Here is a 13,487-nt window from a genome sequence, read left to right as displayed (position 1 = left end):
TGTACTGCAGTATATGTTAATGATAAACACGGTGCCTGTTCTGCAGAGACACAGCCTCACTTTACGATCCTGATACCAGATCTGTGTGGGCAGAACTTTACATTGTCCAGAACTGCAGTAAAGCTAGCAGAGATCTGCAGAGGCCAATCTGATTGCAGGCTGGATATGCGGAAGACAGGTGGCCAGAGACTGACAGACTGCAACACCCTGCAATTAATTGTCTAATAAGTTTGGGCAAATGCAAGTGTCTAGATCTCGTGCTAGACCGAAGCTCCCACCGCAGCTGGTGTTCCCCAGTGCTCAGGTTTGATGGGCCAGAGACCCACACGAGGGCTGCCCCGAGGCAGCCAGGCTGGCTGGCAGTGGTGAGGATCCCGCCAGCCCTCCTCAGCCCAGTTCCATGATCAAAAGCCAAATCCTCTACTACCAGTCTCACTTCAGTCTCTTGTTCTGAAGCATTCCCAGGAGATCCCTGCCAAACATCATGGCTGGAAATAGCGACTTGCAGCAAATTGTATCCCTAAAGCAAGAATTTCTCAAGTGTTTCTGAAGAGACCTGGCTGAACCAACACTCTCAGTCATCTCCCAGTTCTAGGCGATGGTTTGATACTTTATTCTCAACATTTGTTTTCAGTCTGTTAGAGTTCTCATCCACCAGTTGCTCTCTTTCATGTTTTTAGTTAACAAAACTAAATTTTAGCTAATACTGGATTTTTTTCAATCCAAGTAAACCAGCTTAAAATAAAAAATAAGCTGAGGCTCTGGCAAGCACATTCAGGTCAGCCCTTCACTAGATAAATTGTGTAACTTTAGTAAGGCTAGTCTCAAAGACTGGATAACAGTGCATAATATATTAAAAAATACTGGGAGAATTCCAGTATCCAGTATTAAGTGGGTAGTTGTAATTCCTGCAGGATAAAGAATGATAAAGAAACAAAATGCTTTAATCCTTCACAAATTTGTCTAACATTTAATCTAGCTACTAACCATATGACATTTCTCGAGCAGTTTTAATTGTTCTTAATTCTACTAATTAGGACTATAAAACTAAGGGAGCAAGTGGAAATCATCAGCAATTAAATTCATATTTCTCTGTAAAGCTGTGGCTCATATGTGACATTCATATTCAGAGCTGTGCTGAAATCCTCAGTGTGCATCTGTGGTTTCAGAATATTTCACATTCACACAGCAGGTCAGAACACAGTCATCGCACTGACACTGTGCGCTCCTGCAGCACCTTTCATCTGATCCTCTCAAATCACAAACCAAAGATTTAATATTAATGAAGCCTTTAACAATTTCCAAGAAGAAATTCCCATGAGAAGCATCATAATAAGGCAGGAACCATCTCTCCAGTGCTCCTCCCCTCTTGTAAACATCCTCTCCATCTTCCCAGGTCCAGCCCGTCCAGCTGTTCCTCAGTCAGTCCCTCGTGTTCAGCTAAGCCCCCCGGGGCTCAGGCAGAAGGTTGTGTTCTGCATCTGCTAGGAAAGCAGCGCACAGCTGGCTGTTGTCTGTGTCTTGCTTTGGCTACAAATTCCACATTTTAACCAGAGAATTGTCAGCTTTACGGACAATTTGCAGAGATAACCCAACGCTTCATGCCACTTTACCTGAGTCACCTGGGTGGCAGCACAGCACTTGGACGTACAGCACTGCTGTAAGCACTGCTTACAATGGTGTAACAAGGGAGTGCATTAATTTAACTAAACCTTGCTAGCTTAAAATAATTTCCTTATGTGGAAAGATGGACTAGATGACCTTTAAAGGTTTTTTCCAACCCAAACCCTTCTATGATTACATGCTTTTATATAGCCAAGGCTGCTGTCTTTTGCTATAAGGTCCTCAAAGCATGCAGCTGTCATCACACCTGGGGCTCCTAAAAGCAGAATTGGTAAAATGGGAGGAGATGTTGCAGGTGTAGCACAGCCAGTGCATGCTGCTATCCTGCAGGAATTCCAGGTCCTGCAAGGGATGGGTAAACTGAACTATCTTGCCTGCCCTGAGGTGAGAAAAGGCCAGAACAGTTAAAGAAGAGTAACTGAAGTGCTGCACATCAACCTTGTGTCTTGCCTGGTAGTAACTGTCTGTGTAACACCAGGTTGCCCTAAAGCACCACCCATACCAGAATGACCAGTTATGCCTTTAAGTGGCTTGTCTGCTCCCACACCACAGGCCAAAAAAACCTCCTCATTTTCAATTTTCTGTTTCAATCATTAGACAGTACCGCCCTTTAATTAAAATTCTTCTCCCTCTGCTTTACGCTGAAAAAGATAATTAGATTATCGCCTTGTAGCAATTGCTCTCAGTGCCTGATGTCACTTAAGCAGATTCCAATTCATAATTTTAAGTGCGATTGCTCTCAGTGCCTGATGCTACTGGAACAGATTCTGCCTCATAATTTTAAGTGCAACCATAATGTCACATTATGATCACTTAAAATAGCAGTAAGATTGTTTTTTCTAAGCCGGTGCTGCACAGCATGCCCTTGCTGCAACTCCATTAGCAGCAGGCATATGCTGCTGCCACAAAGAGGAAAGCAGGTCTAGGAAATGTCCCAGTTCAGTATGCATTTCACTGTTCATGTATATAGCAATTCTTTTTGGAAAAAGAATAGGCTTTGGTGTTATCCTGTCTTGGAGTTTGAGCTGGACTTTGAATAAAAAGTCTTTTGGTTTGAGAATTCAGGAGTTTCTGCTTGCATAAATTCATGAAAGCATATAATTGGGTCATAGGCTGTCACTGTCTTCTGCCTCTAGGTTCAGAAGCTTTGGGCTCAAAATAAACCAGTTCTGATAATGATCTTATTAGAATTATCACACAAGCCTTGATTCCCTGAAACTGCACAGAAATATATGACTTTTTTCCCAAATTGTGCTATGATTCCTCTTTGAAGCCTGTAGAGGGTGTGCTCTCCATTTCAAATTAGGGTTGAATGTCTCCGCAAAGGAGTAATCTAGCTCAAATAGAAGTTATAAATTAGCTCTGAATATTATTGGGTGAAATGTTACAGACTGAGGTATGCAGAAAGTCAGAAAAGATGACAAGAGTCACTTTTGGAATTAAAAATCTGTCACTCTCACTGCAAATCTCACAGCGTATGATCATTGCCTTCCTCCATAGCTCAGCCATGAGTTGGTCTCACTTCAATCTCTTTGTTCTGAAGCCTCAGAAATTAAAATAAAATCTGGCAGAGACTGTGCAGCTCTAATGTCAATTCTTTTAATCAGGAATGAGATCCTCTTTTTTGAAAAGCAAATTGTTCTTGACCAAACTACTGTGAAGTCTACATTATTTGTCATTTTAGTGATGAAAGTGTATCAGGAGGTACTACAGCTTAAGACTCGTCTCACAGGAGCACCTAGAAGTCCTGAAGTAGGTTATGGCACCCAGGAGGCTCAGGAGGACATTCCTGAACACTGTCTCTGTCTTCAGCAGCTCATTATCTAAGTAGGGAAGACAAAATATGGAATAAAGGAATATTCTCCCAAGTTAGCAGACAGCGAAGGGAATGATAGCATTTATGTTGCCCCAGTCACAACACGGAGACTGTGGCAGAGTCAGTAACTGAAACTAGAGCTCCTGGTTCTCACTCCAGGTATTTAGCAGAAAGTCCCAAAACTTTAATTCTGAGGAACTGTCTCTGTTGAGCCTTGCTCTGTTAGGTACAGCATGAGTGGGGGAGTGGCACTATTCTGCACCTGTCCAGCCCGTGCTCTCGAGGAGGATGAATAACTGATTATTGTGGGAGACTCAAGACATACTAAACAGAAGTTGTTTTCAGTTTAATAGAAGTTATTCTTTTATTTGTTCATTTTTAGGAACATGTTTCCTGCCAATCTTGTTGAGGCCACATTCAAGCAGGTAAGTGCCTATATTCCTTTTACCACTGATGAAAGAGATGAGCCAACATCACATAAAACATGTACCTTTTTAAAATAGAATGCAGATACAGACATTGTGTGTTCCTTCAGATACTGTTAGTACCTTCATCATTTAGGAATTAATGAGTCCCCTTCCGTTAGCCTCAGCAGCCTTGGTATCTGAAGGTAAAATGAACAAGCATGAAATGCACAGTGACTAGAGAGTAGACATGCACACCTGTGTCATCTCCACCTGAGGCCAGATCTGTGAGGACCATAAGAAAGGTGCTGTAGGGAGTGGAATGATTTGTGCCAGCCTAGAGTGTGATTTCTCCTAACGTGGGACTGCAGTCACTGAGTAGCTGGAAACTCTGTAAGAGTGTGCAGTAACACTGTGCAAAGGAAGAATGATGATCAATGGGCTTAAAGGTCTTTTACAACCTAAATGATTCCATGATTCTAAGAACATGTCAAGTTAAAGTAACAAAATAATATGCTTAAGAAGAATTTAATTACTGAGATTGAAATTTGGCCAGAAAACCTCCTCTAAGGGTTCTGAGCGAGCAAGAAGTGTAGGTATATTTATTTCAGCTGGAGGAATATTTCATGGGAACCTTGCCTCTGGTGAGGTAAAGAGAAGGGCACTTAGAACACTTAGGGAGTCATTCACAATTATCTCTTACGGGAAAGTAGCTCCATTGGGAAATGGTGAGTTTACTGCACAAGAGTCTGTTCAAAAATATATATGTATTTTGGGGAGTTGGGCTAGATGACTTTTAAAGGTCCCTTACAACCCAAATTGTTTTATGATTCTATAGGAAGCTCTGATTTTGTCAAGCTTTTCAAAAAATTCTACTGTTTTTACAGATTTTAGCAGCACAGGGACAGCAGCTGTCACTCTTCATGTTTGTCCCTTTAAGATGCAGCCTTGTTGCAACAGAGCACTTAGGAGGTCTTGTTAAACTATCAATTTTTTCATTATTATAATAAAAACTATTTTCTTTTCTTTCAGTATCGCACCAAGAGTATTCCTATAATTAAATCTAACAAAGCGTCATCGGAAAGCACCACTCGTCGCATTATAATATATGGAGTCCAGGATGAGAATGGATCCAATGTCCAGAATTTTGCCTTGGATATCACCCCTCCTCCTGAAGTGATTTACAAGTCAGAACCAGGCACCAGTGATGGCATGAATGTGCTAGGGATTGTGATATTTTCTGCCACCATGGGTAGGTTTCAGACATATTTGATTTGTAATAATCTGAGTGTTCATTTAAGAATGGGTTGGGATGTTTAGTTTCTTGATTCACTTTTTTTAACTGCTTCTGTCTAAACTTTGTGAGGGAAAAGATAAGACTGTTACAGAGCTGTTCTCCCAGCTTTTCAAAGACCAATCTTCAAAATCCATGATGAGTTTTGTTCCATGCAGTTCTGGTTTCTGTGCATCCAACTACATTCTTTGTGGGTTTTGGGTTTTTTTTTATTTTGAGCTTTTATTTATGACATATTTTTTCCCGACTGTAGGAAACAATCAATAAACTAGGTCAGATCCACGGCCCCTCTGTCAGTGTTATGTTTCAGTCTCTGGCCAGTAGCAGAAGTCCCAGAGAAAGTTTCAAGAAATTCTGAAAGAAACAAGTCTGTAGCAGACTTTCTTCCCAAAGCCCAAGAAGTTAGTACACTTTTAATGCCCAGAACCCCAGTTGTTGTATTACAGGAACAAAGAACCGCAGGTGGCAATACAGGAAGAACCTTCTCCCAGACCAACTCCTTGGCTAAAGTTCCCCTCACTTGGCAGAAAATTACTTTAGCCCTAGAAAGTGCCCTACCTGTTCTTACCCATTCTTAGTCACATTTTACCACGTTATTAGTGTAGAACATAATTGTCATTTAGCTATGTAAGAACCCAACTCAGATAATGAGCCTCATTGATATTTCAAATAAGTGAGCTACGAAGGTGTATTGGTTTATCAGTTTTAAGTCTGTGGATGTTCTCTCTGACTGAAAATTTTTGATTTTATTTTTGTTATCATTCAATGCTGATTGTTACATACCATCTAGTAGCTTAACACAGTGGACTCCTAAGAGCTTTTGCTTGGCTGATTTATTCAGTGTCACTTGGTGCAGGAACTCCTTAGTGCCATGTGTGCTATATTATGTTTGTGAATTTGGAGGAGGGAATTTATGCAAACATGCCCTTGTTAATCATAAAGTCCTGATGATTTTTACAAGAAAATGCTGATTGATTTTTCCTTATCTAGATTTATTCTTGGAAGTTAATTTGGTCAGCAGAAGTAGTTCCATAAGACATCCTTGACTGTATTTATTGTATTATGGTTTGTATCAGCACAAGGGGTTAAAAATCAAGTCCGGAATTAGCCAACTTGTCTCTCTTTTATAGTGTCTGCAGTGGATGGTATTTCATATGTAACAGTGCTAGAAACTGGCTGTCCCACAGGCTGTAGTATTTTATAGTCAATTCCCAAAGTACAGTGGCCCAGCAAACACTATTCCAGTCGAAAAAAAACCACTATTCCAGTCAAAAAGTATTGAATATGAACAAATTAATAATCACATATGCTTATTAGGATCAAGGGCAATTTTATACTGCTGGGGACAGACGATCATTCATTGCCTTCCCAGAACTAAGTGTATTACTTTTACAATGCCCCCAAGTCTTGCTGGCCTGGGGCTCAAGAGCTGGAAGCTGAGGGTTAGTTTCATTCTGGCTGAGGTACAGAAAATGTGCTGCCGGTACTGCCATGTACAGCGTGGTCCTGACTGCTGGGTCCCATGTCACTGTATCGGCTGGGGGCGAATATCAGAAGCGGCTGGAAACGAATCTGAGACACTAAACCCTCAAAACTTGTCAGCTACCAGTGACCATTTCAGGCTGCCGTTTTGAACAAAGGATGCAGCCAAGCATTTACCACTGTTTTTAGCTTTCTGCACCTCCCCCCCCCCCCCCCCAAAACTGGAAGCAATGAAACAGAAGACATGTGGCTTCAATCTCTATGAAAGAAGAGGAGCATCCTTCCAAACTTTTTGCTTTTTGCAAAAAATGTGTACAGGCCTCAGTGTTTTGTAACACTTCTACTCACTTGGCTGAGTCTTAATTTTTACACCACTCTGGCATAAAAAAACAGCATTAGGGTGAGCATAAGTTCTTATTATAGCTTCTTTAAGGTCTTTGAACAGCATAAGAATAGCATAATGGGCACAAATTCAGCCTTGAGCTAACTGTCTCTTCCTGAAGCAGGAGGTGAATTGCTGAGTAATCTCAGTCTGGGAATAAACCCTGCACGTGAATGACTGGACTTCTTTACCAGACATGTATTAAAATGAGCAACATTTGACAGGCAGAATGTAAGGTCAAGACACATGAAAAACCTTGATGCTGGTGACTGGCTATACTACCTCTTCTCACACAGTGTGCAGGAAGTTCTTTTTTGAGATTATGACAGTGGCTAAGCGTTGAGACATCTAATCTTTGTTGCTTTATTTATTCGTTACAATGGAAATCTTCACACTGAAATGGAACTTGGTACATCAGGGCTGCAGACAGAAGCCCCCAATCCTGCCCGCTCCCATCTGTCCCCACCAGTAGCCACATGCCTAGGTAGGACAGTGTTTTAAAGAGCAAACTTCAGTTATTTCTGTAAAATGAAAAAGAAAGCATTTTTTTTTTAATATTATATGGAATTAGAAGCCGAGATTCTTGCAAAACTACCACCGACCAGGCTAGAAGAGCTGAACTATGTTTAATGTCCAATTGCCAAAGATGAGCAACGCGCTTAATAAAAGAGTATTGTTTTCTGAGCTCGAAGTTGAAGCTTGGATGAATATTAACAGGCTTACAAACCCACATCTTGAATGCACTGTTAATGTGAAATCCCTGGATAAAACAGCTGAGATCCTCCCTGCCTTGGGACGCGATTGCCCTGGAAGCGGCGGTGCCGCCTGAGACCTGGCTCAGAAGTGCAGATGTGAGCTCTGAAGGACGGAGCCTGGGCTCCTGCCCAATGCGAGGATGCTGCGTATCCAGAGCAAGTGACAGCGTGCGCCCTGCTTGTAGCCCCCTGCTTCCTCACTGAACTCCTCTCAAAGGCAGTCCCACTTGGTGCAGCTAGCTTTTGAAGTGTTTCTATGTGCAGTTAACTCAATCACTTATAATCCTTTCAGGGAAATATGGCAGAAAATTAATAAAATAGGAAAATCCTGTCTATTTATATGCATTATTGGAAACTAACGCTGTCTGGAGAATATATGGTTAGATGACACATCCCAGCGCTGTATTCTTTTCCTTTCTGAGTGCTGTATGCATGTAAATGGGTTTTCTTTGCTTTCTTCTTTGGTGGTTAGTCTATACAGACTAATTTTGCTTTTCTTCACATGAATTTGCATTTTCTTCTCTCCCCAAGTTTGCAAACCTGACTGATTACAAAGGTTAGTTGTTACTATGTAGACAGATAATTACTAAAAATAAGATGGAAACCCACTTATTAGCTCCCCGTCACCAGAACAAATCTCAAATGCTGGCGTTACCCCAGGAGTGTCTCATGGATGCTGCCCAGTTTTACACAGTGCACAGCACAGAGGCAGACTGCAGGCAGAGAGTTTCCTTCACTAGGAAAGGGGTTTTCAGTTTGTCTTTCATGGATCCCTCAGAGCAAGTAAACCCTTCTTAGGGCTCTATGAAAGGTAGATAAGGAAACAGTAGGGCTAAATCTACAGCAGAAAAGTAGCTCAGCAGGGAAACGTCCAGGGAACTGCAAATGAAAAACCACTCAGCTCAGGGTGAGCAGCCTGGACGGAGCCAGAGCACAAAGCTGGGGCCTGGCTCTTGCACTCTCTTGTGCTTCTGTAAGGTGAGATTTTCAGGACTGTGTCTCTTTATACAGCATGAAGATTGATATTCATCCAGTCACCTTCGACAATTCACTTCGAATTACAGCAGGGAGGGAATTTTCTCACCTAAATGCCTTTGTTTGCAGGTATAATGCTGGGGAGAATGGGGAACAGTGGCGTTCCTTTGGTCAGCTTTTGCCAGTGTTTAAATGAATCTGTCATGAAGATAGTGGCAGTTGCTGTTTGGTAAGTAAATGCTTTAGTAAGAGAACCAATATTATTTTTAAAAGTAAGAAAATTTCAACAGAAGAGGATGGACAGAGGTCTCTTAAAACTTATTTCCAAGGAAAGATAAGAGGATGAATGATCTTTAGCTTTGCGACGCCTTGGCTTGCTCGGGAGGGGGTTGAGCTGACATGATTCCAGTGTCGCTGGCATGGTTGCTGCTAACCTGGCTCTCTCTGCAATGAGCAGCACAGTGGAGCTGACACAGCCAGAGTGCTTGGCACTTGGATTGTCTCCACTCAGCAGAGAAGACCTCAACAAACACCTTAGGTCATGTAACTTAGGAAAAGCCTTCAGAGCAGTCCTAAACTACACTGAGAGCCAGCTAGACCTGCCAACCCACCTGCCCCAAAGATCAGAAGAACAGTAGGTGACTGCCAACAACAACTGTTCAGCTTAACATCTTCCCCACCCTTCAGCAGTTCCCCCAGCGTGGCTCAGCCCATGGAGGGGATCCCACTACCAGCACTCACCCTTTGTTTCCAGCTACCTGGTCCAGTCTGACTGAGCTGGGTCAGGGAATGATCGCTTGGTTAGCTGGATCCAAGTGGGTAATAATTTCTGGAAGACGAGGGGGAAGTAGCAAGTCTCTGGAGATGGAAGAGATGCAAATGGAAGATAGCTGGATGTCCCTATATTTTTTAGGTTTGTTTTTTTCTTTAAATCTTCAACTTCTTTGACACTCATGGCTTTGTATCTAGCCATGCACAGAAGCATAGTTTTGATAAAGCGCCTATCCCACATCCAGTCCAGAGGGGTTTCAGAAACTAACTATTCTTCTGCCTATCTGTCTGCCCCAAATCAAACTCCTAGACAGTCCAAGAGCTCGTCTAATGCATGTTGGTGTTTCTTCTATGTCTTCAGAAGGCAACATTAACATTTACTTAACAGCTTCCAGCTAAAATCCAGGAACAGTTACATGCACAAAAACATATGATCAAAGCTTAGGATTCCTTCCTCCTTTGCCCAGTAAATTACCTGGCTTAAGCTAAAAAGTTAGAGCTGTGTTCTGAACCAACACATTTTAAAGTCATTGCTGACCAGCACCATAACCTCAGCTGTGCTGATGAGTACCCCACATAAAAAATTGTTTAGCATACTGCTTCGGGCACAGTCCTCAAGTGTGTGAGAGAGGGACTTAGTCTGATGAAACAACGGAACCCAGCTGTGCTGCTGTTACGGCACTGCTACTGGAAGGACTCCTCAGCTCATACCGTGTGATGGAAGTGAGCTGTGTCCTAATAACGACTGTTTGCTTTTTGCCCAGGTATTTTCCATTTGGAATCGTATTCCTAATTGCTGGTAAAATCTTAGAAATGGATGACCCTTCAGCCATTGGGAAGAAACTGGGCTTCTATGCCATTACAGTGGTTTGCGGCCTAGTGGTGCATGGGCTGTTTATTCTGCCAATGATGTACTTCTTTATCACCAAGAAGAATCCCATTGTCTTCATCAGAGGGATTCTCCAAGCCTTGCTCATTGCTCTGGCCACATCCTCCAGGTACTGTACATTTTCTTGACAGATGTGACAAAATGCTTGCTAGATCCTTACACCAGCTTCCTCCTGCGAACAGCATGCTATAACTGTTCTGGAGCAGATATATTTATATCTGAACAATGGCCTGTGTCAAATCCACTGGTATATTTGTAAAAGCTGTGTCTCTCAACATTTAGAAGTTATGTGCGGGAGCCATTTGACCATAATGTTTGTCTCATTGTTTTCCCTCCGTTTAAAAAATACTGGACAAAATGTTTTTTTCGTAGAGGACTAGAAAGGAAATAAGGATGTTTTTCCATAAAACCAAACATTGTGCTTCTACAAAGTTAATATATATAAGGGGCACACAGTTTGTCCAGGCTTGGTATTATTATTTTTACTATTACTAGAGAACCTCCTAGTTCAGTCATATGGAAACACTGGACCCTTTCCACTCGCCTCAGTCTTTGTTTCCTGGTACATCAAGACAAGGTTGTGGTTGCAAGCTATTGTCCGGCACTGGGAAAGTATTTAGCTGTTCTGCTCAAGGAGTAATATTTTTTGCATCCTTTCTAGGGAGGATGTACAATGAGTTTTAACCATAGCTGAACAAAGGTACAGTGAAAATGAGAAACAGCTTGTGATCTGGTTATGAAAATGACTCCCAACATGTATAAACTGCTGCGTGAGTAGTGCGTGAAAGGGCTGGAATTGACTTCCGTGGAGTGGAGACAAGGACAACTAAATTAACGTTTCCATGTAGCCAATGTCATGAAAACAGTTTCATGGCATCTGTGGCTGGAGGCTTGTTAGTCTGAAGTAACAAGAGCAGCTATACCTACCACTTCTTACGCAATCATAAAAGCCACATGACAAGCAGAAGGTGTCAGGTAAATAGGTCTCTTTAGCACATCTTACGTATTTATTATTTCTACTGTCAGCTATAAAGGAAGAAGACTAAAGAAGGGAAAAGATACCTTTCTTTTATCTCATTTTGTCTTTTGGACTTTTAAAGTTATTGTTATTTTACAGAGAGAGTGGAAAACACTAAATTCTTATCCAGATTTTGAAATGATGACAGCTACTGACAAACACCTACCTTCATCACCTAATTTAGTCTTCAAATTAGTGATTAATTCAAAATCAGTGATAAAATGATTAATTCAAAATCAGTAATAAACTGGGAACATCTATTTATAAAGAAACATAATGAAAAATTAAAAGGTTTTACTAACTCTCAAATATTTATTCTCATTAACAATAATGAGGATTATTTCATCTTGTTATACTTAAACACAGATTCCTTCTTCCATCTTATAATAATTTCTATAATAAGTTGAGCTCTGATGAATAATATGTTCTTTCAGAGAATAGCATTATATGAGCTTCTTATCCCTCATGCCTCTAATTTTATTTTTCTTCATAACTTCCCAAGCTCCTTGAGGAAGAATTCACATAATCGCTCCTGCAATGGAGCAACTCACTTAGAAATAAAGTGCATTTATAATAGGTGAGATTACAGTGGGAAAGGACAAGAATATAGATAAAAATTTCTGGGAAAGCAGTTGAACAAATACTACAAATACTGACTTAAATAAATTCTTTTTAATAGTCTAGTAAGGGCTGTTACGTAATCAGCACATGTGGATTTGCATAAGGTGTAATCACTGATAAATGATTATGTGAGTTTTGCAAAAATCTGGAACTCCTCTGCAAATTAGCTAAGTAAGTAACAGGGTAATTTGGGGCAGGAAGGTCAAGTGCAGATAGCTGTTTCTCTCCTGAATGTAATACATACAGTGGTCAGGGCAGGAGTAAGCAGGCCAGAAGGAATGTATAGGAAGTAAAAGAAAGGAGAGGAGGGAATGGTTATTTCAGTACAGTTGGAAGGTATTGGCTTTCCACTATACTTCATTTTACAAGGTATTCTCATACATAACAGTTTGCTCTAAAATAGTCTATCAAAAGCAACATAACTGTGAAATAAAAAATCAAGAAAAATGATGAGTCAGGTGGTGGTTTAAAATCTAATTAAGCTTAAAAAATTAAGGCAAGCTTTTTTATTAGAATGTTAAAAGTTTGTAGCTTGAGATGTCATCACATCCTCAGATTCAAATAAGTTGCTAATTTTTGCACTTAAAGATGTTAGTGTTGGAAAAGGCTCATCGGACTCGCATTGGACACACCTGGCTATGTGCCCTGCTCTTCTAAGAATTCTTTCTGAAGAATTCTATTACTGACAACTCAAGTTTTTAAATCTCTGCCATTCTATTCATTCTCTTTTTCTAGAAAAAGGGATCTTTTTCTTAAAAATCCAATCTAATTTTTTCTCTTTTTAGGAAAACAAAAGAAATTTTGTTCTTCATTTTACCTTTAGCATGTATAGAAGAGCCTGTCCTTTTCTTTTCTGATAATCAGGAACAAAAATAAACAACTTTTTCACTAGTATAGATCCCTTTACCAAAGGAGGTTTCATTATAACTTAAAAAAATCAGCACATATTCCACCATTTTCAAAAATAGCTTACTTTTCTTAATTTTCCTTATTTTGCATCAGCATTGCATTTTGGTTTTATAACCAATTTACTAGTCCTTTACTGGTCTGGAGACTTTCAGGGCTTGCACTTTTTTTAGATAGTAATCTCCCATTCCTATCAAGGCAGTTCATTGTTTCTTGATGGGATCTCATCTCCTTACTCTGTGTCTAGCTCTGAGAGCATCAAGCCACTCTACACTCAGGAAGAGCACCCTCGTTGTGTTTCATAATATAGAATCATAGAATCATAGAATTGTCAGGGTTGGAACGGACCTTAAAGATCATCTAGTTCCAACCCTCCTGCCATGGGCAGGGGCCTTCCCCACCGCCCAGAGCCCCATCCAGCCTGGCCTTAAAAACTTCCAGGGATGGGGCTTCCACCCCCTCTCTGGGCAACCTGTGCCGGTGTCTCATCACCCTCATGGGGAAGAACTTCTTCCTAATGTCCAACCTGAACCGATCCATCTCTAACTTTA

The 13,487-nt window shown here is 40.9% G+C and overlaps 1 protein-coding gene across 1 annotated transcript in view; it reads left to right on the top strand.

Annotated features, from left to right (window-relative positions):
- Positions 1–13,487, top strand: part of LOC104273365 (excitatory amino acid transporter 5-like) — a 53,792-nt gene that overhangs the window by 24,747 nt on the left and 15,558 nt on the right. Inside the window, exons 4-7 of the mRNA XM_009868683.1 lie at positions 3,822–3,864; positions 4,876–5,095; positions 8,861–8,960; positions 10,267–10,500. Coding sequence (XP_009866985.1) covers positions 3,822–3,864; positions 4,876–5,095; positions 8,861–8,960; positions 10,267–10,500 — 597 coding nt within the window. The remainder of the gene's footprint in view (positions 1–3,821; positions 3,865–4,875; positions 5,096–8,860; positions 8,961–10,266; positions 10,501–13,487) is intronic.

The sequence above is a fragment of the Apaloderma vittatum genome, unplaced genomic scaffold, assembly GCF_000703405.1.
Source record: "Apaloderma vittatum isolate BGI_N311 unplaced genomic scaffold, ASM70340v1 scaffold7724, whole genome shotgun sequence".
NCBI classification, from domain to species: domain Eukaryota; kingdom Metazoa; phylum Chordata; class Aves; order Trogoniformes; family Trogonidae; genus Apaloderma; species Apaloderma vittatum.
The sequence above is the reverse complement of the archived record's forward strand: the minus strand, read 5'-3'. Positions and strand labels throughout refer to the sequence as shown.